Genomic DNA, 24,564 nt, shown 5'->3' on the forward strand with positions numbered 1-24,564 from the left:
GAAAATAAGTGAAAATAAGAAACGGAAAAGAAATAATAATAAAACAAAAAAATTTTTTTTTTTTTTCCAACACCGCCTTCTTATACTCTCTCTTTCTCTTTGCTTTTTCTCTTTTTCTCTCTCCCCTTGTAATTTCCAAGGGGGAAAAAGAAAAAAAAAAAATTTTCCGACTCAAATAATAATGGGTGGAGCAACAACGACAGCAAGAAAAAAAAATATATATATATAATACACGAGTTTTATTTTCGAGAGGGGGAGGGGGGAAGTACAGGAAAAAAAAAAAAGGTTTTTATATACGAAATTAAACGATGTACCATCATGCGATGTTTCGAACTGGAGAAAAAAAAAACTCTGGAAATGATAATAAAAAATAATAATAATAATAATGATGATGATGATGATGATATTGATAATAAAACGGTTTTTTTTTTTTTTTCAAACTGTTATCTTCGATCAAATTAAAAAATGGATTTTTTACTATCGTTTAATAAAATCTAAATTGTTAGACCGGTCCCCTCCTCCTCCCCCTTACTTACTTACTCCCACTCTCTCTCTCTCTCTCTCTTGTATTAAATATACTACCGAAAATTAATATTGCCATATTATTATTATTATCATTTCGTCGTGTTTTTTTTTTTATGAAGCGTGAATTTATTTATTTTTTCTATAACCGCGTGGAAAATGTATGTTTTAACCGGAAAAAGGTTATTGATTTGTTGAACGATAATGATAATGATATTAATAATAATAATAATTTTACCCAGGGGGGGGTTTACGAATGAATAATGATAAATTTGCAATTGGGTGGTGGTGGCGGTCGTGCGTGGAAATTTCAAGAATGTTTTTAAAAAAAAAATGATGGATTCGTCGCGTTAACGATGCGTTTTTTTTTTTTTTGGTTTTTCCCACTTTTCCCGCTTCGGAAAAATTTATAAAAAAAAAATAAAAATACAAACATGGCCGGCCCGGGGGGCCATGTTGCGAAAAAACGAAAAAAAAAAAATTAAATGGGGAGTCGGTCGGAAAACGAAAAGAAAAACGTCGAGCCATTCATCTTTTCTTTATTTAAAAATTATTATTATTATTATTAATATTTATTTTTATTGATTTGCTTTATCATCATCATCATCATCATCATCGTCATCATCATTATTATTATTTATATAATAATTTTCAATTTTGTTTTTTTTTTTCTCTCTCTCCACAAAGGAAAACTTGGGCGGTATAATAATTTCCATCGTAAAAAAAAAAGGCGAGGTTACAAAGAAGAGGGAGGGGGAAAGGGGGAGAGGACAAGATAATAAAGTGGGGGAAGGAGGGAGTCGTCGGTTGTGTGCGTTCGTGCGCGTGACCTTTTGCAAAAACCATAATAATTTTTTTTTTTTTTTTTAATTATTCAATAAGGTACCAACACAATAATTCGGCCATTGTTTTTTTTTTTGTAACATCCCCTCCCTTCCCCCCATCTCGTTCTAACGTTTCGTGGTTTATTATTATTATTATTATTATTGCATAGCCCGAAAAGAAGAAGAAGAAGAAGAAAAGCACCCTCGTCGTCGTCGTTCATAACACTTCCCAATCATGATTTCCAATCAATATCAATATTTTTATAGCTTGTTATTATTTTTGATGTTTATTTTTTATTTTTTATTTTCCCCGGTCGTTCGTGTAGATATAGTATGTAATGAGGAGGTGATCACAGGCCGGCATGCCCCCGGGGGCCACGGGACTATACGATTTATGTGACAATCCGATCCGCCCCGCAACATTAAATAAAACACGCTTACTGATTATCTCGACCGGGTTAAGGTAAAAAAAAAAAACCTGACTCGTTATTATTATTATTATTATTATTATTTTAGATGGGATTTTTTTTTTTTTTTTTTTTCTTGAAAATTGTTTGACTTTTTACGAGCGAAACAAGGTTCGAAGGTGTTTTTTCTTTTTTTTTTTTTTCTCGTTTCGTTGTTTTTGTTGTTGTTGTTGTTGTTGTTTGTTTCGATTTTTAATTTTTGATCAATTTCACGCGCGTAATTATTATTACACGCTATTAACACTTCAACCCGGTTGTTTGTTGTATTAAAAAAAAAAAAATGGGTAATTTTCATTGAGATAAGTTTGTTGTTTAATTATAAGGTTTAGACTTCTGTGCAATTTCACGGAGGTGTGTGTTGTTTGTTGTTTGTTGTTCTTCTTCGTCTTTTTCTTTAAATTTTCCTCTCGCATTGATTGGAATTTTTATTATTATTATTATTTTTTATTATTTGTATTCCTCCTTTGTATGGTTTGTATACGACGAAAGAAATTTTCTCGGTTGTTCAATTAAACGATGACGTCATTTTCCGCGAGTAAATTTTTAAATTTGTTTTTTTTTTCAATTAATAATAATGATTGATAATTTAAAAAAAAAAAAAAAAAACAGGTTTTTAAATTATTAATAATGAAAATGCGTACCAAAATTAAACGGAGATAATGATAATAAAATTGTTTTTTTTTTTTTTTATTGATAAAATTGCGTAATCGTTTTTACGGGGTGATAATAATTATTTTAAAGGTTTTAAAATTGTTTTAAATGACAACATCATCATCATCATCATCATTATTCGAATATCGATGTCGTCACACCGTCACAAATGCCACCGCGTAGGTATATATTCTAAAACGATAAAATCGCATTCGGAAAAGGTAAAGATGGTATCGTTTGTACATCCGCCGACGATACCGCCGACACGTTCGATCGTAAGAAAAGTAATAAAAAAATAATAGAATAGGAAAGAATAATTTTAAAAAAAAAAACGGGTAGCGGGTATCCGCTGCCATCGGTTCGTACGTTATTATCATCATCATCATCACCACCACCTCTCTCTCTCTCTCGTATGCATTCCGCCATTTTTCTTTTTTGCGAATTTAAATTTACATTTAAACGACAATCGAACGCGTCTAATGACACGATTTTTATTTTCTGTGAGACGTTTAGCACAAAAATACAAGATGAGAAGAGGGAGAAATTGTAGGAGGATGATAGGCGGGGGGAGGAAGAACCGAAAGGGGAGAACAACAAACGAAGAAGAAATAATTTTAAATAATCATCGAACGTTTAATATTTTTCTAATGTATGATTTTTTTTTTTTTTTTTTTTTTTTTTTAGGGAAAATTAGGATTTCGGCAGTAAAAAAAAGAAAAACAAATGTTTTATCAAAAGAAGAATTACTACGTGGGATTAGAGAGAAGAAGAAATATGGCGGTGAAAGAGGCGGAAACATCGGCGGCGGCGGCGGCGAAGGATATAACAAGGTATTTATTTATTATATTATACGAGGAAAATGTGCGAACGTAAAAATTTTTTTTTTTTTCTATAATTTTAAATTTATTTTTTATGTATATATAAATACACGAACGTGATATCAGATTAATAAGCGAGTAAATAAGGTAGACGTGAGAAGAGGGAATTGGGGGGAGGAGGGAGAAAGGTGGGGGGGAATAAAAAAAAAGGTAATAAATCTGATCCGGATCGAAGGTGGTTTGTTGCCGTAAGAAGAAAAAATATTATTAAAGTAAAAAAAAAAAAAATTTTTTTTTTTTTTTCCGGTTGAAAATTAAAGTGATTTAATCAAAAATAGTGTGTGTATATTGATCAAGTCACGTCTGACCCGACGTGTAATGGTCCCCCAATTAGCAGCCGATAACTCGAACTTAACTACTAATATAATACAGGTTTACTTAAGTACGAAAGATTTTTCTAGAAAAAAAAAAAAAATTTCTTTACAATCCGCGATAGGGTGTCTTAAATTAAAATTCTTTGTTGTTGTTGTTGTTGTCGGTATCATTTTCTTCTTCCACGTTTTTTTTTTATACGAAAGGCGGTGGTGGGTAGACGACAGAGACGGGGACTTTACCAGAGGGTGAGAACGGGTTTTCCACCGTCGATGAAAGGGAAAAAAAAAATAAATCGATCCCTCATCGATTTTCGATATAAATAATCACTCACGTTCGATAAAAAATAAATTTCGATTGAAAAGAGAAAAAAAATCTCATCGCGGTTTTCTTAATAATAACAATATAAATAACGATAATAAATAGAACGTAAGGCGAAGCTAATGAAAGAGTGCGTGGCAGAAGAAAAAAAAAAAAAAAAACAATGACCTCTTAAGATAATTCATCAAACTTACGAGAATCACGTATTATAAAAACGGGGGCAGGAGGGGGGTAGAAAACAAGACGAACGACATTAATAACTACTTTCTGTCCAAACTACGTCACGAACTTCCAATAAATATTTATATTACCAATTCGAGTTTATTAATTTATTGAATATAGTTTTCCAGAAGTGTTATTTGAGCAATTTGAGTAAAGGTGTAAGACGTGTGTAATAATTTTTTTTTTTTTTATTATTTTTCATTGCGGCGATTTGTTTTCATACAAACGCACGCACACGCACACTCACGCACACGCACACTCACGCACACGCACACTCACGCACACGCACACTCACGCACACGCACACTCACGCACCTCCCTTCGTAACCGGACGGGTTTACATTTCCTATACTCTCTTCTTAGGCTTCTCTATTTCACGTTTATTTTTTTTTTTCCACTCGTTATTAATAAATTCCCACGGAAGGGGAGGGGTAGAGAGGAATGGGGAGGAAGGGAGGGAGGAGAACCCGCAATTTATTCCCACTCACCGCAAAAGGATAAATGATGATGATGATGATTCCCATCGTCGTCGTCGTCATCGATCGAAACAAACACCGACCAATGTTAATAAATTTTCTTTTTTTTTTAAGGAGATAGGATTTATTGTTTTTATTAATTAAGGGTGTCGTTAGTTCCGCGAAAATTTTATTGGTTGGTTGTTGTTTGTTGTTTGTTGCGGTTGTCGTGATGAAAATAAAAAAATTTTCGAAAGAACGTTAACAATTTTTAGTAATTTTTCGTGCCGATTCTTTTGTCGGTTCGTCGGCGTTTTGAATTTTTTTTTTTTTTTTAGGGGGGAGGGGCGGGATAGAAAGGAATGCGTTTGTTTTAAAGAGAAGGAATTGAGGGAGGTGGACGAGGGGGTTGAAATAATAATTAATCCATTTTTTACGGTTTTTTTTTTTTGAATTATCAAAGGGGTAGTTGAAACCACAATTTCTACGACCCCACAATTTTTGTGTGTGTGTTTGTTTGTTGTCTGTTTTGTAAATATACACCGAAGAGAGAGAGAGAGAGAAAGAGTGAGAGTGAGGGGTTGAAAGCCGTTCACTTGCGAGGGTGACGAGTTGATGAGTGATTGAACGAAGACCTATTAATATTGATTACAGGGGTTGATTTCTGTTATTACGATGGTTTCGTTTAAAAAAACTTTTCATTACTGTTTTTAATTATTATCATTATCGACGCCATCACCATCATCATCATCATCATCATCGTCGACGTCATAATCGTTCGAAATTAAAAATGAAATGTTTTCGAAAAGACGGGAAATTGCGAAAATTAAAAAAAAGCAACAACATGGCGAAGTTTCCTCGAAATGATACGAAATTATTTTTATTTTTAATAAATTTGCAATGAAAGTTTTTTTTGGGGGGACAAGTGAAAGGTATCCCTAAAAATGAAAGCAAAAAAATTTTTTTTGGGGGGTTTAAAAACCTCGGAAAGGGAAAAAAAATTAAATTTTTTATGCCTCCCTTTTCCGTTACATTTTCCTTCCGTTTTTATCATTTCTCCAGTTCCTGTCGAAAGGATTCGGTCTTATCACGTCATGTATCGCGATTATTATTATTATTATCATTAAAAAAAACAATTTTTACATACTTGATAATAATAATAACAATAATAATAATAATTTTGCGTTTTTCTTTTTCTCCACGGATATTTACGATCGTTTAAATTTTCTCCTTTGCCAAAATTATTATTATTATTTGCGGTGAGACGTCAGCTGTATAAGCGAGGTCAATAATCTCTAATAATGTGGAGACGTTTTACGGCCGTAAACGAATAATTTAATATACGTATAATTAAAAATTTCCAAAAAAAAAAAAAAAAAAGAAAAATTAATAACGATTCCCTTCGGCCATATTTGTTTTTTTAAAAAGTTTCGGAAAATTTTACGTCGAGCGAAATCTGGCGATCGTTTTTAAAAACTTTTAAAAGTGAAATGTTTTTAAATTTTTAACGATAGGTGGCGTAATCGAAAACGTAAACAACAACATAAAAAAACTTGTCCAAAAAAAATACAGTCTGGAATTATCTGGAATCATTAATTTATCATTTCCCCACTCGCGAAACAAAAATGACAAAATATCAAAAAAATTATTATTGTTGTTATTATTATTATTATTTGCTAGTTTTATGTCCCTTCCCTTCCCACTTCCCTCCCCCCTTCCCCCACGCTAAAAAAAAAAGAAATTAAACGAAGAAAACAAGATGGAGAAATTTTTTTTTTTTGATGACCTTAACCTAAACGACGATACTTTTATATGAAATTTCAAATCGCAAATTTTCAATTAAAAAAAAAAAAAAATCGCGTGAATATTATTATTATTATTACTACAATTTTTTTTTTTTTAATAACTTGAAGAAATATAAAAAAAAAAAAAGTCGAGAGAAATTTAAAAAAAAAAAAAAAGAAAGCATGAACGAACGAGAACTCTTAAACCTGATAACCTTATTTATTAAAATTAAAAATAATAATAATAATAATAAATAATTGACGTTAGTTTTTTTTTTTTTAATGATGTATATCATTATGGTTAATAATAATTCTTCAGAAAGCATGAAAAAAAAAAAAAATGAAAATGAAAACTGTAACGGAAAAAAAAATAAAAAGGATTCAAGTATTTTTTATTTACCTGAATTTTTGTTTTTGTTCTTCTTCTTTTCTATTCGCCAACCGACTTTCACTTTCACACGAATAATTTTTTTTTTTGTAAGATGACCCTTACGTGCGTATCGAATCCTAATCATTCATACGTCATTTAAAATGTTTTCCGCGTTAAAAAATTCGAAATGTAAAAAGAATTTGTTTTCATATGTTTCGATAACGGTTCAAATGGGTCAATTATGAAAACGAAAAAAAAAATTTTTCTTTTAAATTGCACTACGGATGATGCATTTGAAAATTTTTTTAGTTTTTTTAAATTGTTTCGGTTGAATTGACGGGACGTTTTGGTTGTTGTTTGTTTGTGTTTGTGTTTGTACGATTTGAATGACGGTGACAAACGGGGGGAAAATGTAGAGGGAAGAAATATTTCACAGGAAAAATTTCTCGTTATTATCGAATACGATGGATGAAATTTTCGAGTGTGTGAAATCAGGTAGGAAAAGTGAAAATTTTTAAATTACGTAATTTACCGTTCGCACTCGTTCGTTTTCCTCTCTCTCTCTTTCTCTCTCTTTCGTGACTGACATTGGGAAGGACGTTTGATAACCATTCAACAACATTCGTAAGCAGTCATTCTCTTATTCCACTTTTATTTGGAATGAGTTTCTGTATAAAAAACAGAACAACTACAACCGCAACGATCTCGAACAATCGCAAGAAAGTACATTTTAAAAAAAAAAAAAACTTTCTCGATGCAAAACCGATTGGAAAGTAATTTATTTATTTACTTACTTACTTATTATTATTATTATTATTATTATTATCATTATTATTATTGCGTTACGCACGTTGATTATTTGCGTGCAGTTTTAAATTGCGACGACGTTCACTCATCGTTTAATTTAAGTTTTTTTTTTTTTTCCATCAATGAAAAATTAAATGAATTTTTATCGATGACGTAGTATTTTATTACGTCATAATCCGACGATACTTTTTAGGAAAGATTGGGGGTGGAGCTGGGAGGGAGATAGAGGAGGAGGAGGGTTTCTCGTAGTAAAATTTTTTGATAAATACTCGAAAAAAAATTTAAAAACTTTCGATTTTCGTTTCATTTCATTTCATATTTTGCACGTTGTTATCGATCGATAAATTAATAAATTTCTAGAAAATTCTACGATATAAGATAATAATGGAGAACGTGGAAAAAAAAAAAAATTTTCTCAGCACGTACATATACAAAAATTAGTCAAAAAAAAAAAAAACTTTCCAAAAATAAGTTAGAAAACGTTTCAATTAACCGTCAAAATAATTATCATTATCATCATTATCGTTATCGTTATTATTATTATTATTAATTTGTAAACGTGATGACATAGTCAAAAACCGGAAAATTTTAATGAGGGTGTTTAAAATTGTTTGTATCACCACCACCACCAGACGACTTTTACTTAGATTTATAAATATAACGAGTTTGTGAAAAAAAAAAAATTATTATTTTTTTTTTTTAAAACCAATTCAAGTTGACCGTGATATCGAGTTGTTTGTTGGTTTGTGGTTGTTGTTGTTGTTGTTGTATACGCCAACCAACATTTCGTTAAGGTCGAAGATTTGATCAGTTAGTTTTGATTAGAATCGCGTGGAACAAGTTTTATACGATTCGAATCGTATTTTTTTTTTTTTTTTACGCACGAATGTTTATATTTTAAAATTTTTTTTGCGTGCGTTCGTGCGTGCGTGTCCTGTATATATACGTGCGAACGTTTTAAATTTTTCCGTTACGAACGCGTTCGAATAATTAAACAAAAAAAAATATAAAAAAAATTCGTGAGGTAAAAACAATATGGAAACGATTAGGAATCGATTAGTGGACGTTCGTCGTAAGTATTACGAATTGACGAGGAAGGGAGGAAGGGGAGAGGGATGAGGGGAAGGATTTTTCACGAACGAATAAAAATATAATTTTTTCTATAAAATTCCAGAAGAAAGATCGGAAGAGGAGAAAAACATTGAAAATCAAATAATTTTATTGAAAAAAGATGGAGACGAACCGAATTTAAATGACGGTAAAGCTTTAGAAGATTTACCCGATTGGTTCGACGAAGAAAAATTTAAAAGGTTGGCATAAAAAAAAATCGATAATAATAATAATAATAGAAAAAACGTCACATCCGGTTTTTTCTTGTTTTTCTTTCCAGGGGTCAAGAATTTTTCAAATTAAATTATTTTTCACTTTTCGTATCGAAATTATCGGGTTTGCTCGTCATACTATCAATACCGAGAGTATTGAAAATATTAACGATGACGGAAAAATCCGCGACACCCGAACTCGCTTTCAAAAGATACCTGAATACGTTAAGGCACATGCTCATGTGGTACAACGGAAACGTTTTGGATAAAGAATCCTGGTGCGTTAATAATATAAATAGTGAGAGTGAATAGAAAAAAAAAGAAGTGGTAAAAGAATTTTCTTTCTCTCTCTCGCAGGGCTTACAAATCGTTAAAATTAGTACATGCCAAACACACGGCTGCCAACAGGAGAGGAATGACGAAAAATATCGGATCTCTTTCGCAAAGTTCACTCGCGATAACTCAATTCGGTTTCATGGGTTTCGGTCTTTTGATGCCGGAAAAATTGGGTGTCGTTGTGAGAGATGAAAAAGACATGGAAGGTTTCATACATTTTTGGAGAGTCATAGGATATCTTTTGGGAGTTGACGAAGAGTGAGTTTTCCTGTATTTCCGGTACGGTAAAAAACACTTTGCCAAAAGAAAAAAAATGGCGGTAAATATTAAAATAATTTGACAAGGTCGTGTGTGTGAAACCATCGCAGAATACGAAAAGAAAGAAAAAATGGCGGAAACCACTTATTGAAATACTCACAAGGTTTCGACGAGAGTTGTTGTGTAATGACGTCACGATCGAAGAAATCTTTTATTTTTTAAATTTGTTTTCAGGCATAATATTTGCAACGGAACCGTCGAGGAAACCAAAGAAACTTGTAAAAGACTTTTAGAAGAGATTTTATGGCCGCATTTGAAGGCACCATCGAAAGAATTCATAGACATGACGAGGACGGTCATTAACGGAATGTGGGCGATGGTGCCATTTTTAGATTTCGAAGGTTTCATGGCTTTCACTTACGATTTATCCAATTTGAACGTGTCGCCGTTCACGAATATATGGAGTCAAACGATTTACAATTTTCAAAAATTCGTACACCAGGTGAGGGATGAGTTTATTTTCTTGCTCCCCCGCCCCCGCCCTCCCCTTCACCCTCCTCCCTCGATTTTAATTTTTTTTCTTTAATTTCCAGAGACTCAGAGATAAAATATTTGGAAATCTCTGGAGGATTTTTTTCAATTTTCAAATGTGGCTTTCGGTTGTTTTGTCATCGAGATTTCCATTATTCGCTTATATAAGTTTCGGTTCTATGAAATCCTCACACGTGGAAATGTATTAATGACGTCATAACCTCTATCTGTCTCTCTCTCGCTCACACACACGCTGGTATTTATATTACTTATTTATTTATTATTCCTAATTCGTACCAAAAAAAAAAAAAAAAAAAAAAAATTACATTTTTTTATTTTTATAACGTTGAGAATGTTTCGTTTGTTTGTTTGTTTGCTTGTTCGTTTGTTCGCTCGTTTGTTCCCTCGTTTGCTTGCATGTGTTTCCTGTTTTTTTTTTTTTTATTGTTTTTGTTGATTTTGTTGTTTTCGTTTGATTTTTATTTTTATATATATTTTTTAATAAATAAATAAATCGATTAATTAAAAACTGATGATAATAATAAAAATAATTTTTTTTTTCGACACGAATGTTTAAAAAAAAAATCCATAAAATGAAAACGATTGAGTTTCGATCGATAATCGATTAATCGATTTATTGATTTTTTTTTTTTTGCAACAAAAAAAATTTTCAATATTTTTTTTTAAAAAAAAAAAATTTTCGAAATTGTTTCAATTCGAGGAAAGGAGAAATTTTGAAGAAAAAAAATTATAAAAGTGGGAGAATTGATCGATGTATCGATATTCTATTAATCGATCGATTTATTGATTTTTTCTTTTTAATGAAAATAAATTTTTTTTTTTGTAAACTTGTCGGAACGCGAAGTGAAAATTTTTTTTTTTTTTAAATTTTTTTTGTCGCGTATTGTAATTTATCGATCGATTAATCGATTTATTGATTCCCCTCCACCCTCCTCCGACGGTTTAAAAAAAAAACTTTCATGACTTTATTAAAAATGAAAAAAAAAAACTTAAAAGTTTTTTTCTTCATATTAGAAATGTGCGAGTATCGATGAATCGATGTATCGATCGATCGATAATCGATTTATTGATTTATTTTTTTACGATTGAACAAATATTCAAATTTTTTAAATAATTAAATAATTAAAAAAGAAGAGGGAGAAAAAATAAAAACGATCGATGGATCGATCGATCGATCGATCCGTCGATCGATTTTTTATTTTTTCTTTTCTTTTTATCAATTCAACTTGTCGGTACTGAAAAGAAAAAGACGATTTTCCAAGGTTTTGGTTTTTTGTTTTTTTTTTTCTTCTTTCGTTTTTTTTTTTTTGTATTCATTTGTAAATAAATAAAAAAAAAAAAAAAACGGCACATCATTTATTATTAAAATTAATTTATTTACAATATGGCGGTGAAAAAAAAATGGAGGATATTTGTAAAATTACTTTTAAAAGGTTTATTCATTTTTTAAATATTTGTTATTATTAAACGTTGAAATGTTTTACAGCAGATGAAAAGAAAAGAAAATTTCAGGTGATGTTTATTATTTAAAACCGAGTGAAATAATTTAACGTTTTCAAAACCGGGAAAAAAAAAAAGTAGAAAAGAAAAAAAAAAGGAAAGAAAAAAAAAAGTGAAAAAAAAGTGAAAATATATTTTTTTTTTTTTTTTTTTTGCCGCCCCCTCCGTGAAACGCGGTCGCGTACTACGTTTTTGTGTGTTTCTTTTTTTGTTTTTGTTTTTATTTATTTATTTACTAGTATTAATTACTAAATTAAAGAAATAATTAATATCGGGGGACAAGAAAGAAAAGTTTTAAGTAATTAATAAACGTCGTCATCATTATTATAATAATAATTATTATTATTATTGTTGTTTATTTTTTATTCTTATCAACAATATATAGTCAGGAATAATGCGGCATGGAAGAACTGACAGAATCTGCACGCCAGTGTTTGGTGTCGCAGGGTATCATCATAGGAACACTTTCCGTTTTAAATTCCTTATGTATTTTTTTAAAAGGTGTTGTTGTGATAACTCGAGCGAACGACCTTCTTCATTTTACTTCTCTCACATATTTAGCAATTTTAGAAATAGGTACGTTCACACATCTACCCATCCATCCATCCACCCACCCACCCATTCATACACACGCACGCATACTTGTGACGTTTTCGTCACGTGTCCACTCACTCATAACACTCGATATACCTTATTTTCCTTATTTTTCTCCAAATTTTTATAAATAAATAAATAAATAAAAGTAAAACAAAAAAAAAAAAAAATGGATTTTAGTTTGTGGTGTAGGAACTCTAGTGACAGTAACTTATGTCTGGTGGATAATTGCCGGCTACAGAAACAGACAGTTAGAAATACGATCAAAATATTTAGATGAAAGTTTATCAAAAGGACTAGTTGCTCTTATTTTACCTATATTCGTCGGTTTTTCTGCGTTCATCGTAAGTGCTGTTTTCATGCTACTCAAGGTAAACAAAAAGAAGGAAATTCTTGAATTTTTTTTTTTTTCGAATTTGGTATCATTTTAAACGATTATTAAACGGTCGATTGATTTTTTTTTTTTAGACTGAGACCAGCAGCACGTACGATTTAAAAAGTGCCATGGCGTCTTATTCGACCGACGTAACAAGAAAAATGATATTAGATAAATTACAAATGCTTTTAGAATGTTGCGGAAGTCAATCACTTTTAGATTGGTTTATGGTCGATTGGCAAAATTCTGACGTCGAACCTGGAAGACATTTGGGAAAGTTCGTAGGATACCCATAAATGAAATTATCTTACGATTATGATTATTATTATTAATATTTTTGGGTTTTTTTCTTAATAGTTTTTCGTATTCCGATTGGGATTCCGTACCTTTTAGTTGCTGTTGTCCTGATGCTCCACCTCCTTGCATACACCATCAATTGAGAATATTCGGAGTAGGTTCGATATATTCATCTGGATGTGCTGATAAATTAGACGAAGTCGTTTTTTTATTTGTTACTGTTGCCATGATTATGTTATTCACATCAACTTTGTTAATGGTACGTCGATTTTTATTATTTTTTTTTTTTTTAAAAGGAAAAAAATTTCCTAATGTTCTCTGGTTCCACGTAAAAGTTTTTTATGTGTGTAAAACGAAAAAAACATGTTTTTATAGATTTTATTATTGTATATATCAAGAAAACTTCAAACGTCAGCGAGATCAGCATTTCAAAAAGGTGATTCTACAGCTCCCGGAGTTTGGTGGATAATAGCACCCGCAAATTGTACTACTGGTGGTGGTGGTGCTGCCGGTGCCTCAAGGGAAGCATCCGATCAAACTCCTTTGTTAGGTTCGTTTTATTAAATTTTTATTTATTTATTTATTTATTTATTTTTTTTTGTTTTTTTCGATGGATTTTGTATTTTTTGTTCTTTTTTTTTTTAACAATTGCAGACAGAATGAGAAATTCAAAAATATTAAATAGTCGCGAATCCGTTTTACCGGAACAAGATTACTGGTATAAACAAAGTAAAGTTATCATGAGTCCAGTCGTCGTGTCTCAAAATAGGAAACATTTGTGAGTTTAAATTATATTTTACACTTTATTTTAAATCCTTTTCCCCTCTCCCCTAACTCACTCTTTATTCCCCTGATTTCCTTCCCCCACCATATCATTTTCCCCACACCAGTTTCAGTTTCTCATTCGTTTCTTCCCTCCCACCAATTTTTTTTTTCTTTTGACTCCGCCCATCACTACATTTTCTTCATATCTTCCCCCCACCACTACATTTCCTCTTTTCTTTCCCAACCATCTCATTTTCTTACACCCCCCACTACATTTTCTCCTTTTGTCTCTCCCACCATTTCATTTTCTTCCCCTACACCGCTTCATTTTCACCTTTGCTTTTTTCCTCACACCACTTTTTTTTTCTTTTGTCTCCGCCCACCACTACATTTTCTTCGTTTTCTTCCCCCCACCGTCTCATTTTCCCCACTTCAGCCACTTTTCAAACACTTCATTTTCTCCTTTGTTTCTTTTCCACACCATTGGTCCACTTCATTTCCCCTTTTTTCCTGTCCCCCACACCATTTCACTTTCCCTTTTTGCTTTTTCCCACCATTCCATGCCTCCCTCTCATCCCCCTTACTCGAGCGACACAACACCGATTATTAATTAATAAAATTTTCTCTTTCTCTCTCTACATAAATTTTTAGTAAAAATGTAGAAAGCGATGGGGGCAACACTTTTGTAAGCGATAAAAAATTTCGTCGGGGCGGTGCAGAATCAAGCGAAGGATGGACAAGGAGAGCATACGACGCATCCGGTTCGACTTCAACCACGTCATTTATGACAACGTCACTTCCTGTTAATTCGACGCCGGGTAAATATTTCAAAGGATAAAAAAATTTTCAATTTTTTTTTTTTTTTTTTTTCTCCTATAAAACGTTTTCTCTCTCTCTATCTATCTCTATCTATCTCTCTCTCTTTTTTTCTTCATTCATTTGAATTTAAAAACAAAAAAAAAAAAAAAAAAAAAAATTTGATTAAAAATTTTAAATTTTCGTTTTTTTTTTTTTTGTTTTTGTTTTTCGTAAATTTTTTTTTTTTTCTTTTTTTTTTTCTCTTCCGTTTCCTGTTTAGAATCGAGACGTTCGGTATCGGATACGGCTGTTGCCAATTTAGAAGTGTCGCAACATTACGAACATAAAATACGGCCTTTATATAGAACTTGAAAAAAAAATTAAAAATATTTATTTCAGTGATTTCGAGTTTGTTTTTAATTCTTTTGTCCACGATAGAAAAATGTTTATTTTATTATCATTATTTTTTTCAGTAGGAGTGGGGAAGGGAAGGGACATAAAAATAGCAAATAATAATAATAATAATAATAATAATAACAACAACAATAATAATTTTTTTTTTGTGTGTGTGAAAAAAAAAAATATTTAAAACGTTTTTATTTATTCGTTTAAACAAAAATAGATGTGTACAAATTATGTGCGCGCCATTTTTCGCCCCCCTCGCCCCCCGCGTTCGTTTTTTCACTAAAGTTTTGCTTCTCCGGCTTTTTGTTTTTTTTTATAAACTTGAAGTGTTTTCGCGTCTGTGAATCTTTTGACACGTTTTCCATAGAGCATTCTGTCTTTGAATGTCGTCGCGTCGTGTTTTCCATACGGTCGAAACTTGTCTAAAAGTCCGACGGAAAATTTCGTGGAACCAGGAGCGTTCAATGGTATGTATTCGTCATTATTATCATCATCATCATCACCATCATCCACATCGCATGTCCGACCCGCCATTTTATCACCAGACGACGGAAACAACGAATTTTCTTTTGAACGTCTTTTTCTTTTTTCCCTTTTTTTTTTTTTATTCTTCGATTCCGACGATCGTCCGACTGAAGACATTTGAAAAAACGGTGACGACGTTTTCGTTTGATCCGCCATTTCTCCTTCTCCCTGTAAAACGTTAAACATTTTCTTTTTTGAAATTTCATTCCATTCCGAGAAAATTTCTCGTTTGTTTTATCCTTTCTTACCTTTTTATTCTGTTTGTTGTTATTTTTTTTCTTTTTCAAATTTTTCTTCTTCTTCTTATTCCTTTCCGGTTTTAAAAACATTTCGAACTTTTCCTCCGATTTTCTCACCTGTAATAATAAATAAAAATAACGGTTAGAAAATTTCTAGTTATAAAATTTCCCGATAGAAGTCGTTCTCTCTCTATTTTTTTAATGGCGGCGACACTCGCGTTGGTGACGTCAATCATTCGTTTCGTTACCCTTTTCCCTTTTGAATGATTCATCGTCACTTCCGGTGATGGCGATGGACATTTCCTTTTGATGATAATTTCCCTGGAAAATTTCTCTTTCTCATCCTCATATTTTTCCACGATTTTATTCGCGTTTACATTTTTTTTCCCGATTTTTAAATTCGTCGTCGTCGTTTTCGAACCTGAAATTTTTCTTTTCGATTAAAAAAATGTTGGAGCCGTTCGCCATTTTTTTTTTTGCATTTCCTTCTCGTAAAAATTACCTGGACTGGGATTTTTGTCGTCGATTTTTCCTGTTAATTTTTCAAATGTTGGTATTTTTGACGTCACCGCGTCTTCCTCATCGATCATTTCCTTTTTTAGCTTTTCATTGCTTTTCTCACTTTCGGCGTTTCCGTCGCCATTTTTATTTTTTATTTTTTTCGACATTTCTTCTTCGTCGTTCCTTCTGCTGTTGTCTTCAATTGTTGTTTCCGCCGTGACTTTCTTTTTATTTCCATTTTTTGGTTTTTCCTCTGCGTCGTCTGCATCGCTTTGACCATTTTCATTTGTGTCCTCTTTTGTTGAGTCGCCGTCGCCGCTTACGACCATTTCCGACATCTTTTCCTCTTCATTCTCCTCATCAATTTTCGTCCTTTGTTTTTTTGATTCCTCCTCATCGCTCTCACTTTCACTCTTTTTTTCAATCGCGTTTTCTTTCCTGTTCTCATCATCATCGCTGCTGCTGCTGCTGCTATCGCTCTCGTTCTCGATTCTTTGCGATGTGATTTTTTTTTTCCTCGTGAAAATTTTCTTCTTAATTTTTCTTTTCTTTTCTCTCGGTTCTTCCGCGTCGCTTTCACTTTCACTCGGTTTATATCCGTCTTTAAACTCTTCTTCTGATCCGTCGCTGTCGTTTTCAATCGTTTCCGTCGCTTGCTTAGATTTGTCACCTTCTCCGTCCCTGTCGCTTTCGATTGTTTCCGTCGACATTTCTTTTTTTTTCATTACTTCTAGTTTCCCTTCACTCGCACCGCCGGATTTCTTTTCCGAATCGCTGTCCTTCTCTTTCGTATTATTCTCGTCGTTTTTTTTCCCATCACTTTCACTCTTTTCATCTTTTGAGTCATCATCGCTATTGCTTTCGCTTTCAATTCTTTCCAACGTTACGTCTTTCGACTCTTCTTTATCGCCTTTACTTATATCATCACCGTCTGTACGTTTTTCTTCCGAGTCGCTGACGATGACGTCATTTTTTTCGTTTTTCCCTTCTCTATTTCCCTGTTTCTCATCACTAGTATTATTAATCAATTCTTTTTCATCGACACCGTCTACGTCGCTCCTACTCGTCTCTCTAATTATTTTACAATTATTATCATTATTTTTAACAACCTTTTGTCTACTGCTAAAATCGATATTAGGTCTTTTGTCGTTCAAAAACATTTTTTCTATGTAATCCTCGCTACTGTTCGTTTCTTCATCGCTGTTGTCACTTTTTCCGGTATCGTTTTTCGCGCTTTCCTTAAAGGTTTCTACGTTTTCGACTTTGGGTTCCTCGTTTACATTTTCGTCTGAACTTTCGTTGCTTTTATCGTTATCACTACCGTCATCGCTACATTTGTCATCATCGGAATCGAGAATTTTGTATCGTTTTTTCAAAGTATTAAATTTATTCAATATTTCCGTGAAATTCATGTTTTGTGCCACGGACGTTAATTTGACCAAATCCGTGCTTCCGTTTCCTCTTTCTCCTCCTTCCCCTCCTTCACCACCTTTTACCCCGCTCAATATTTTATAATTTTTTTTTTTTTTTTTCACTCTCGAAATTTGTTTTTCCCAATTCATGTTTTTTATTTCAGGCGACGAATTCACGTTTCCCTTTTGTTTTTCATTCATTACGTCACAAAACGTTTCAACATCCGAATCATCATAATTTTTTTCACGATGACGTGACGATGACTCGGATTCAGAATCGTATTCTTTTTGTAAATTATTTTTTCCCGTTATTTTTTTCCCGGTTGAACTATTCCCTTTAAATTTCCTTCCTTTTTCCGTTTTCCGCCGGTTCGGAGAAACGGATCGTAACGTTTTTGTCGACATTCCGCCATGTTTTATTTTCGCGGGACTGTCATCGTTTATTTGAAATTTTTCCGTTAGATTTTTGTCGCTCATAACGTCATCTAAAACGACGACGGCATTTTTCAATTGAAAAAATTCTTTTTTTTCTCTCCCCACCGATAAATTATTTGAATAAAAAATTTTATTTTTATGAGATTTTTGTACTGAATCCTCCCGTTCGCAAACATCGGCAGCCATGTTTATTTGACTACTACTACTACTACTATTAGTACTACTATTATTATTACTAACATTACTATTATCACAAATTAAATTATTCTCATTTGAAACCGATGATGTATTTTGACTTAAACCTAAAATACAATCAATCAATCAATCAATCAGCCATTTTATTTATTATTATTATTATTATTACAAACAAATTGAAATTCACCTTCATTTTTGTTTTCTATTATGCTATTATTTACATTTCGATAACTACAATTTACTAAATCGTTTAAATTTTCCGAATGTGATTCATTATGTACATCATTATCATCATTACTATTATTATTACTGTTACTATTTCCTTTGCTAAAGTTATCATTATCATCATCATCATCTAAATTAATGATTTCGATTTCACTTTCATTTAATTTTTTATTTTTTTTTGCTTCATCTATAAATAATAAAATTATTATCCATTTTAAAAAAAGGAAAAAGTCTTTTTAACGATGACATGATTATTATTATTATTATTACTTTATAATTCATTTTCTTACCCCTTAATTTTCTATAATCATTTCTAAATTGTGTTTCGAGTAAGTTTATATTTTTATTATTTAAATCGGAGTCGTTTGAAACATTTATTAAATCGTTATCACAATTGTTAATAATTTTTCTCTTGTAAGTTTGACTAGGACTTAATATATTTTTTAATCTATTGTTAGAATCTTGTAAATGTAAATGAATTATGGGTTGAATTTTTGATGGTAGAGATGAATCACCATTCGGTGAATGTAAATGTATGTGAACATTAACAATCGGTGATTGAGATCCCACATTTATGCTATGATGGCCTTCTTCATGTGTTTTTTTTTTCAATGGTGTTTTAACATTTCTTTGCCTTTTAAAATCCTTTGTACTTTTCGGAGTTGTTTCGACACCATCAGTATCATTTTTTTCATTTTCATCTCCTTCGTCACATGCATATTTTTTCGGAGTGCTTCTCAAAATCATTTTTAAATTGTATATAGTTATTTACTTAATAAATAATTGTGAATCCCTTAATTAAACATAATTTATAAATAAATCATATAATCAAAAATTTAAAAAAAATTCTGAAATAAAAAATACTCATAAATCATATCATTTGGAAAATACAATTGCTAAATTATTTTATAAAATTATTGCAAATTTTAATTAAAAAGCTATAAAATGTTACTGCCATTAAAAATAAACTCTAATGAATTCATTATTATTATTATTATTACACGTATAATAAAAACATTATTGATTAATAAAATAAAATAGTTGAAAAATTAGGGAGAAGATGCTATAGGATATTCATAACCAAATCAGGTTATGTATCACGTTTTAATTCTAAAAATTAAATGTGGAAATTTGAGAGCGTGTAGTGAAATTAAACTGACCTTTTTAAAATTTTTAATTTAAAAAAAATAATAATTAATTAAACGTCGTTTATTGAAAACAAATCATTAACAAATAATAGCAATGTTAAATATAAAAAAATATATTTAAGAATAACTTGCTTTCCATAACATGCACACTAGCGCCACGTTATTTTCGTTTTTTCAACTTGGCAACACTGTATATTCCCGCGTTTTATAGTTTCAATCGTGGTTTTGACATTTTGTCATCGAAGAGTGAAAGAAAAGTGTTTTCTCGTGAAAATTTGTTAATTTTGAAAGTTAATTTTAGTTTTAAAACATAAAAAATAACGAAATGTATTCGTGTGATTTATTAAATTCAAAAAAAGAAAATGGCGAATTAAAAACTAATCGGATAAATGACATGATGGTGATGAAATATTTTCTAACCTCACCTGGTCGGAAAAAAGGTAAGATTTTGTAATAATATTTATAAATGGTTTTAAATTTTAATTTTAATTAACGAAAGTGAATTAATAATTAAAAGAAATTAAAATTTTATATAAAAGGTATATTGATAATTATTTGAATGAAACGTATTTCAAAACGGTTTCCGTGGTAACCCCCCCGAAAAAAAAAAAGAAAAGAAAAAAGGAAAAAACGTACGCCATTAATAGATGGCAACACAAACGAAATTTTATAAAGAACGTCATGAAAATATTTTTTATTAGTTGTGTGCGATTCACTGTCGACTTTAAAAGGAATTTTTTTTCCTTGTTTTAAATTCTAAATCGTTTGTATTATATTTTTCCGTTAACAAAACACAAAATCATTCGCGTTGTATTTAACGTACGAATTAAATAAATTATTATTATTATTATTTTCACATCGTAAACGTTTCGAACTGCAAGAATTTTTTTTTTTTTTTTGGTTTATATTTGGCCAATATTTAAAAAAATCGTATTTAAAAAAAAAAAAAAAAAAAAAAAAGGAAGAAAAAAAAAGTTATTAAATATCTTCGTTGAAAGTTTTTATTTATTTTATGTGACAAACTTTAAAAAAAAAAAAGTTTTCAAAGAAAAGATGATGTTGGATCTACTTGGTAATTTTCTTACAAAGATTTTTTTTTTTTATATAACACAAGTTCCGAATTTTAAATTTTATTTATTTTTGTTTATCATCACCATCATCATAATCATCATCGTCATCATCATCATTATTATTATTATTATTAAAGTTGTTATTTTCTCTGTGAATATAAGACGAGTTGAACGTTTGTTTTTTTTTATTTTTTATTTTATTTTTTTTGTCTTTAACGTGGTTTTCCCATCGGGTTTTTTTTTTCTTTTTTCCTTTTTTATTTGTAAATTTTTTTAAAATTGTTTTTTTTTTCTTTTTTTTCGTTGCATAGTTTTTAGAATTTTTTTTTTTTTTTTGAAATGATGTTGACAATGAGGGAAAGAGAATGAATGCAATTTATTTATTTATTTCTTTTGTCTGCAAAGTTCACATGGATTATGCCTTCCTTTCGTTCGGGGATGAAGAAATTTTACTGCCACGTTTTTTTAAATTTACGAAGTATGAAAAAATTGTGTTTGATTGGTTGTAATTGTTGTTGTTGTTGCTAAATGTTTAAAAACCGTTACGAGTAAGAGAGAAAGTGTGTGACTGTGACAGAGAAAGAGTGTAAGAGGGTGAGAAAAAAGAGAGAGAGAGAGAGAAAGGAAGAGAGACAGAGATAAAGACAGATCACAGAAAGAGAATTAAAGAAAGAAAGACAGAAAAAGAATGAAAGAAATAGAGAGAGAGAAAGAAAGAATGAAAGAGAATGAAAAAGAGAGAGAATGAAAGAGAGAGAGAATGAAAATAGGAAAGAATGAAAGAGAGAGAGAGAGAGAGCGATTGAAAGAGAGGGAAAGAAAAAGAGAGAAAGACTAAGAGAGACAATAGAGAAACAAAAGGAAACAGAATACAGAAAGAGAGAGAAAGATCTCAGAGAGAAAATTAAAGAGAGAGAGAGAGAGAAAAGTAAAAAAAAAAAGAAGGATTTATTATTGATTCGTGTTAGTTAATTTGTAACGAATGCATTTTCATTTTTTTTCCTTCTACCGCCATTTATTATTTAAGTTAATACCTGAGAAAGGTAAGAAAAAAAAAAAATTATTTTCGCTTTCCTTATAATTAGCTTTTCTTCTTCCTCTCTCTCTCTCTCTCTCTCTCTCTCTCTCTTTAGTCTTCTCCTCTCTCTCATTTTTTTTTTTATTATTATTTTATTTTCGTAATGAATAATAATTAAATTTTAAAATTATTATTATTATTATTATTATATTTTTACCGTGGCAGGAAAAGTAGTAAAATAAAATAAAATTTAAAAAAAATTTTCTTTTTTTTTTACGAAAGTCATTATCCCCTTTTTTTTTCTTTTTTTATTTTTTTTTTAACCGGAGGGTTCGGTTGGTTAACGAAAATAAGAAAAAAGAATAAGATGATGATGATGATGATGATGATGATATTAAAAACTATGAAAATGCATATTTACCCTTTTATAGACTTTGATAATTTATCGTACATTAACGGTAAAGAATATGGCGTTTCCAACAGGTGGAAGATTATATTAGAAGAACAAGTAGAAGAAGAATGAAAAAAAAAAAAGAAATTTTTTCTTACCGTTTTTTTGGGGGGAGAGGGAGGGGAAAGGTTTTCTCATTAAAATCTTTCTGGTTTTTTTTTTGATTTCGTTTGCATGCTCTTTTGTGTTTCCCCCTTGTTACCCCCAACATTTTTTCCTTCTTATCAAATCATTTTTTCTTAAAAAATTAATTAATTGATTCTCACGAATTTTTCTTACATCGATTTACAAAAAAAATATTTCTTTTCATCCTCTCTCCTCTCTCCCCTCTCTCTCTCTCTTGATTTTTTTCCTCTTTCAGTCTCTGTTTTTTTCTTTCCCTTCCTATCTCCTTTTCTGGCTCTCTCTGTCTCTCATTTTGTCTCATTTTCTCTATTCCTCTTTCTGTCTTTCTCTCATTCTGTTTCATTCTCTCTCTCATTCTGTCTTATTCTCTCTCTCTCTCTCTCTCATTTTGTTTCTCATTCCGTCTCTTTTTCTCTCATTTTATATTTTTTAATTTGTCTCTGCCTCTGTCTCTCATTTTCTGTTCCTCTCTCCCCTTCTTTCATTTTGTATCTCTTTTTGTCTTTTTCTCTCATTTTCTCTCTCTCTCTCTCTCTCGTCAATCATATTCGTACGCCATAATGTTAATAATAATAATGATAATTCTAGTCGATTTACCCAGAAAGAAAGAAAAAAAAAACAAGAAAAGAAAGGAAAAACATTTTTTTCTTTACGAATTTTTTTTTTTTTTTTTTTTAATTTTAAACAACAACAACCGCAGCAAAAAAATTTTTGTTTGTTTCTTTCCCCCCCCCCTTTCCTCACCACCCTTTAAAAATTTGAAACTCGTTAAATACGCGATGATTTATTACATAGCTTTAAAAAAAGAAAAAAAAAGAAAAAAGAAAAAAAATTTTTTTCCCTTACTTTGATACTAATGAAAAAAAATAATGATAAATTTTTTTATTTTTTTAACGTCATTTATATTAATAACAATAACAGTAATAATAATAATAATAATAATAATAATCGCGGTTATTGTTTCTTCTGCTATAAAGTTCGACATTTATATATATATATATATATATATATATATATATATATATATATATATATATATATATATTTACTTATTTATTTATTTGTATATAATTTTTGATTTTGAAGTCGTTTTCCCAACGGAATAACTATTTACAAGTTTTAATTAAATTTCTCTTTCTCTCTATTTTATTTCTCTTTCTCTCTCTCTCTCTCTCTCTCAGTCATTTCTTACTTTTTCCTTTATTCTTAACTTCCTTCCTTTCTTCCTTTCTTCCTTTCTTCCTTTCTTCCTTTCTTCCTACATTTTTGTCTATACCCCCGATGCGAATTTATTTAATTATTTATTTCCATTTAATAAAAAGAAAAAAACAAAGAAAAAAAAGAAAATTTGACACGTTTTCTATCACGACGCCCGATGATTTATTACGAAAGTTAACACAGTAAATATATGAATTATGGTTTACGTCGTCGATTTGATTCAATTTAATTTAATTTTTCTTTTTTTTTTTCCTTTTCTTTTATACATTGTATGTTCGACGCGCGTGACGTCACTTCCTTTATCGAAAATAAAAAAAAAAAAATTTTCCCACGATAAATTATGTAATATTTTCCAGGTATTCGTTTTTCTTTTTAAATTTATTTACCCCCGATTTCGAATCGTTATCGTTATTTTCTATTTTCTTCTTATCTTTCCCCGCCCGTCGTTTTCTCTTGCCACGTTTCCCCCCCCCTCCTCTCCTCCCTCGAATTTTGTCTGGAAAAGAAAATATGGGTTTTCCTTTGAAAACTCACCTTGTTAATTTTTCATTACGAAACGTATTATTATTATCGTTATTGTCCTCATCATCATCATCATCATTATTATTATTATTATCATTATCATTATTATTATTGTTATTATTTACGTTAAACGTTGTTTTCCTCGGAGTTACTTTTAAAAATAAATAAAATATAAAGGGAAAACGTTTTCGAAAAGAGAATGATAAATTCTGGGTGGAGTGGGTGGAAGAAGTCACGAAGAAGGAGGAGAGAAAAGGGGGTGTTGAGGGGGGTGTGGGAGATGATGGCGGAAAAGCGACGGTGGGGGCGGCGGGGCAAGGCGAATTATCGATTATTCGATTCGTTGTTATTTAAATTTTTTTTTTTTTTCGAATAATTAAGACGTTAAGATAATTAAATCAATTGGATTTTTTCTTTTTTTTGTATTTTTTTTTTCTTATTCAAGATAAATTTAAGAAAATTTTAAATAAAAAAAAAAACGTCAAAAAAAAGGAAAATATACGAGCTCTCCTCTGGAAAATTTCTGGAAAATTCAAACAAAAAAAAGGAAACAAACGAAAAGCAAATTACACACACACACACATATATATATTTTTGTTTTCATTTCGTGAATCTTTTGATTCAAATTAGCCTAAAGGTAAAAGTGGGTAAGGGCGGGGGGGG

At 30.7% G+C, this 24,564-nt stretch overlaps 3 protein-coding genes across 3 annotated transcripts; 2 read left to right on the plus strand and 1 right to left on the minus strand.

Annotated features, from left to right (window-relative positions):
• Positions 1-8,648: 8,648 nt before the first annotated feature.
• Positions 8,649-10,269, plus strand: Phum_PHUM515190 (uncharacterized protein; the record flags this gene model as incomplete). Its single annotated transcript, XM_002431149.1, has 6 exons — positions 8,649-8,685; positions 8,788-8,923; positions 9,004-9,213; positions 9,293-9,529; positions 9,764-10,031; positions 10,123-10,269. The coding sequence occupies 6 exons, from the start codon at positions 8,649-8,651 to the stop codon at positions 10,267-10,269; spliced, it is 1,035 nt and encodes a 344-aa protein (XP_002431194.1).
• Positions 10,270-11,982: 1,713 nt separating this feature from the next.
• Positions 11,983-14,451, plus strand: Phum_PHUM515200 (Photoreceptor outer segment membrane glycoprotein, putative; the record flags this gene model as incomplete). Its single annotated transcript, XM_002431150.1, has 7 exons — positions 11,983-12,157; positions 12,356-12,546; positions 12,644-12,828; positions 12,909-13,107; positions 13,224-13,398; positions 13,503-13,626; positions 14,265-14,451. The coding sequence occupies 7 exons, from the start codon at positions 11,983-11,985 to the stop codon at positions 14,449-14,451; spliced, it is 1,236 nt and encodes a 411-aa protein (XP_002431195.1).
• Positions 14,452-15,095: 644 nt separating this feature from the next.
• On the minus strand, positions 15,096-19,095 carry Phum_PHUM515210 (retiin, putative; the record flags this gene model as incomplete). Its single annotated transcript, XM_002431151.1, has 4 exons — positions 15,096-15,509; positions 15,829-16,001; positions 16,083-18,230; positions 18,639-19,095. 4 exons carry the CDS (start codon positions 19,093-19,095, stop codon positions 15,096-15,098), a joined length of 3,192 nt encoding a protein of 1,063 aa, XP_002431196.1.
• Between the last annotated feature and the right edge of the window lie 5,469 nt (positions 19,096-24,564).

Source organism: Pediculus humanus, genomic scaffold (assembly GCF_000006295.1).
Source record: "Pediculus humanus corporis 1103172108281 genomic scaffold, whole genome shotgun sequence".
NCBI lineage: Eukaryota > Metazoa > Arthropoda > Insecta > Psocodea > Pediculidae > Pediculus > Pediculus humanus.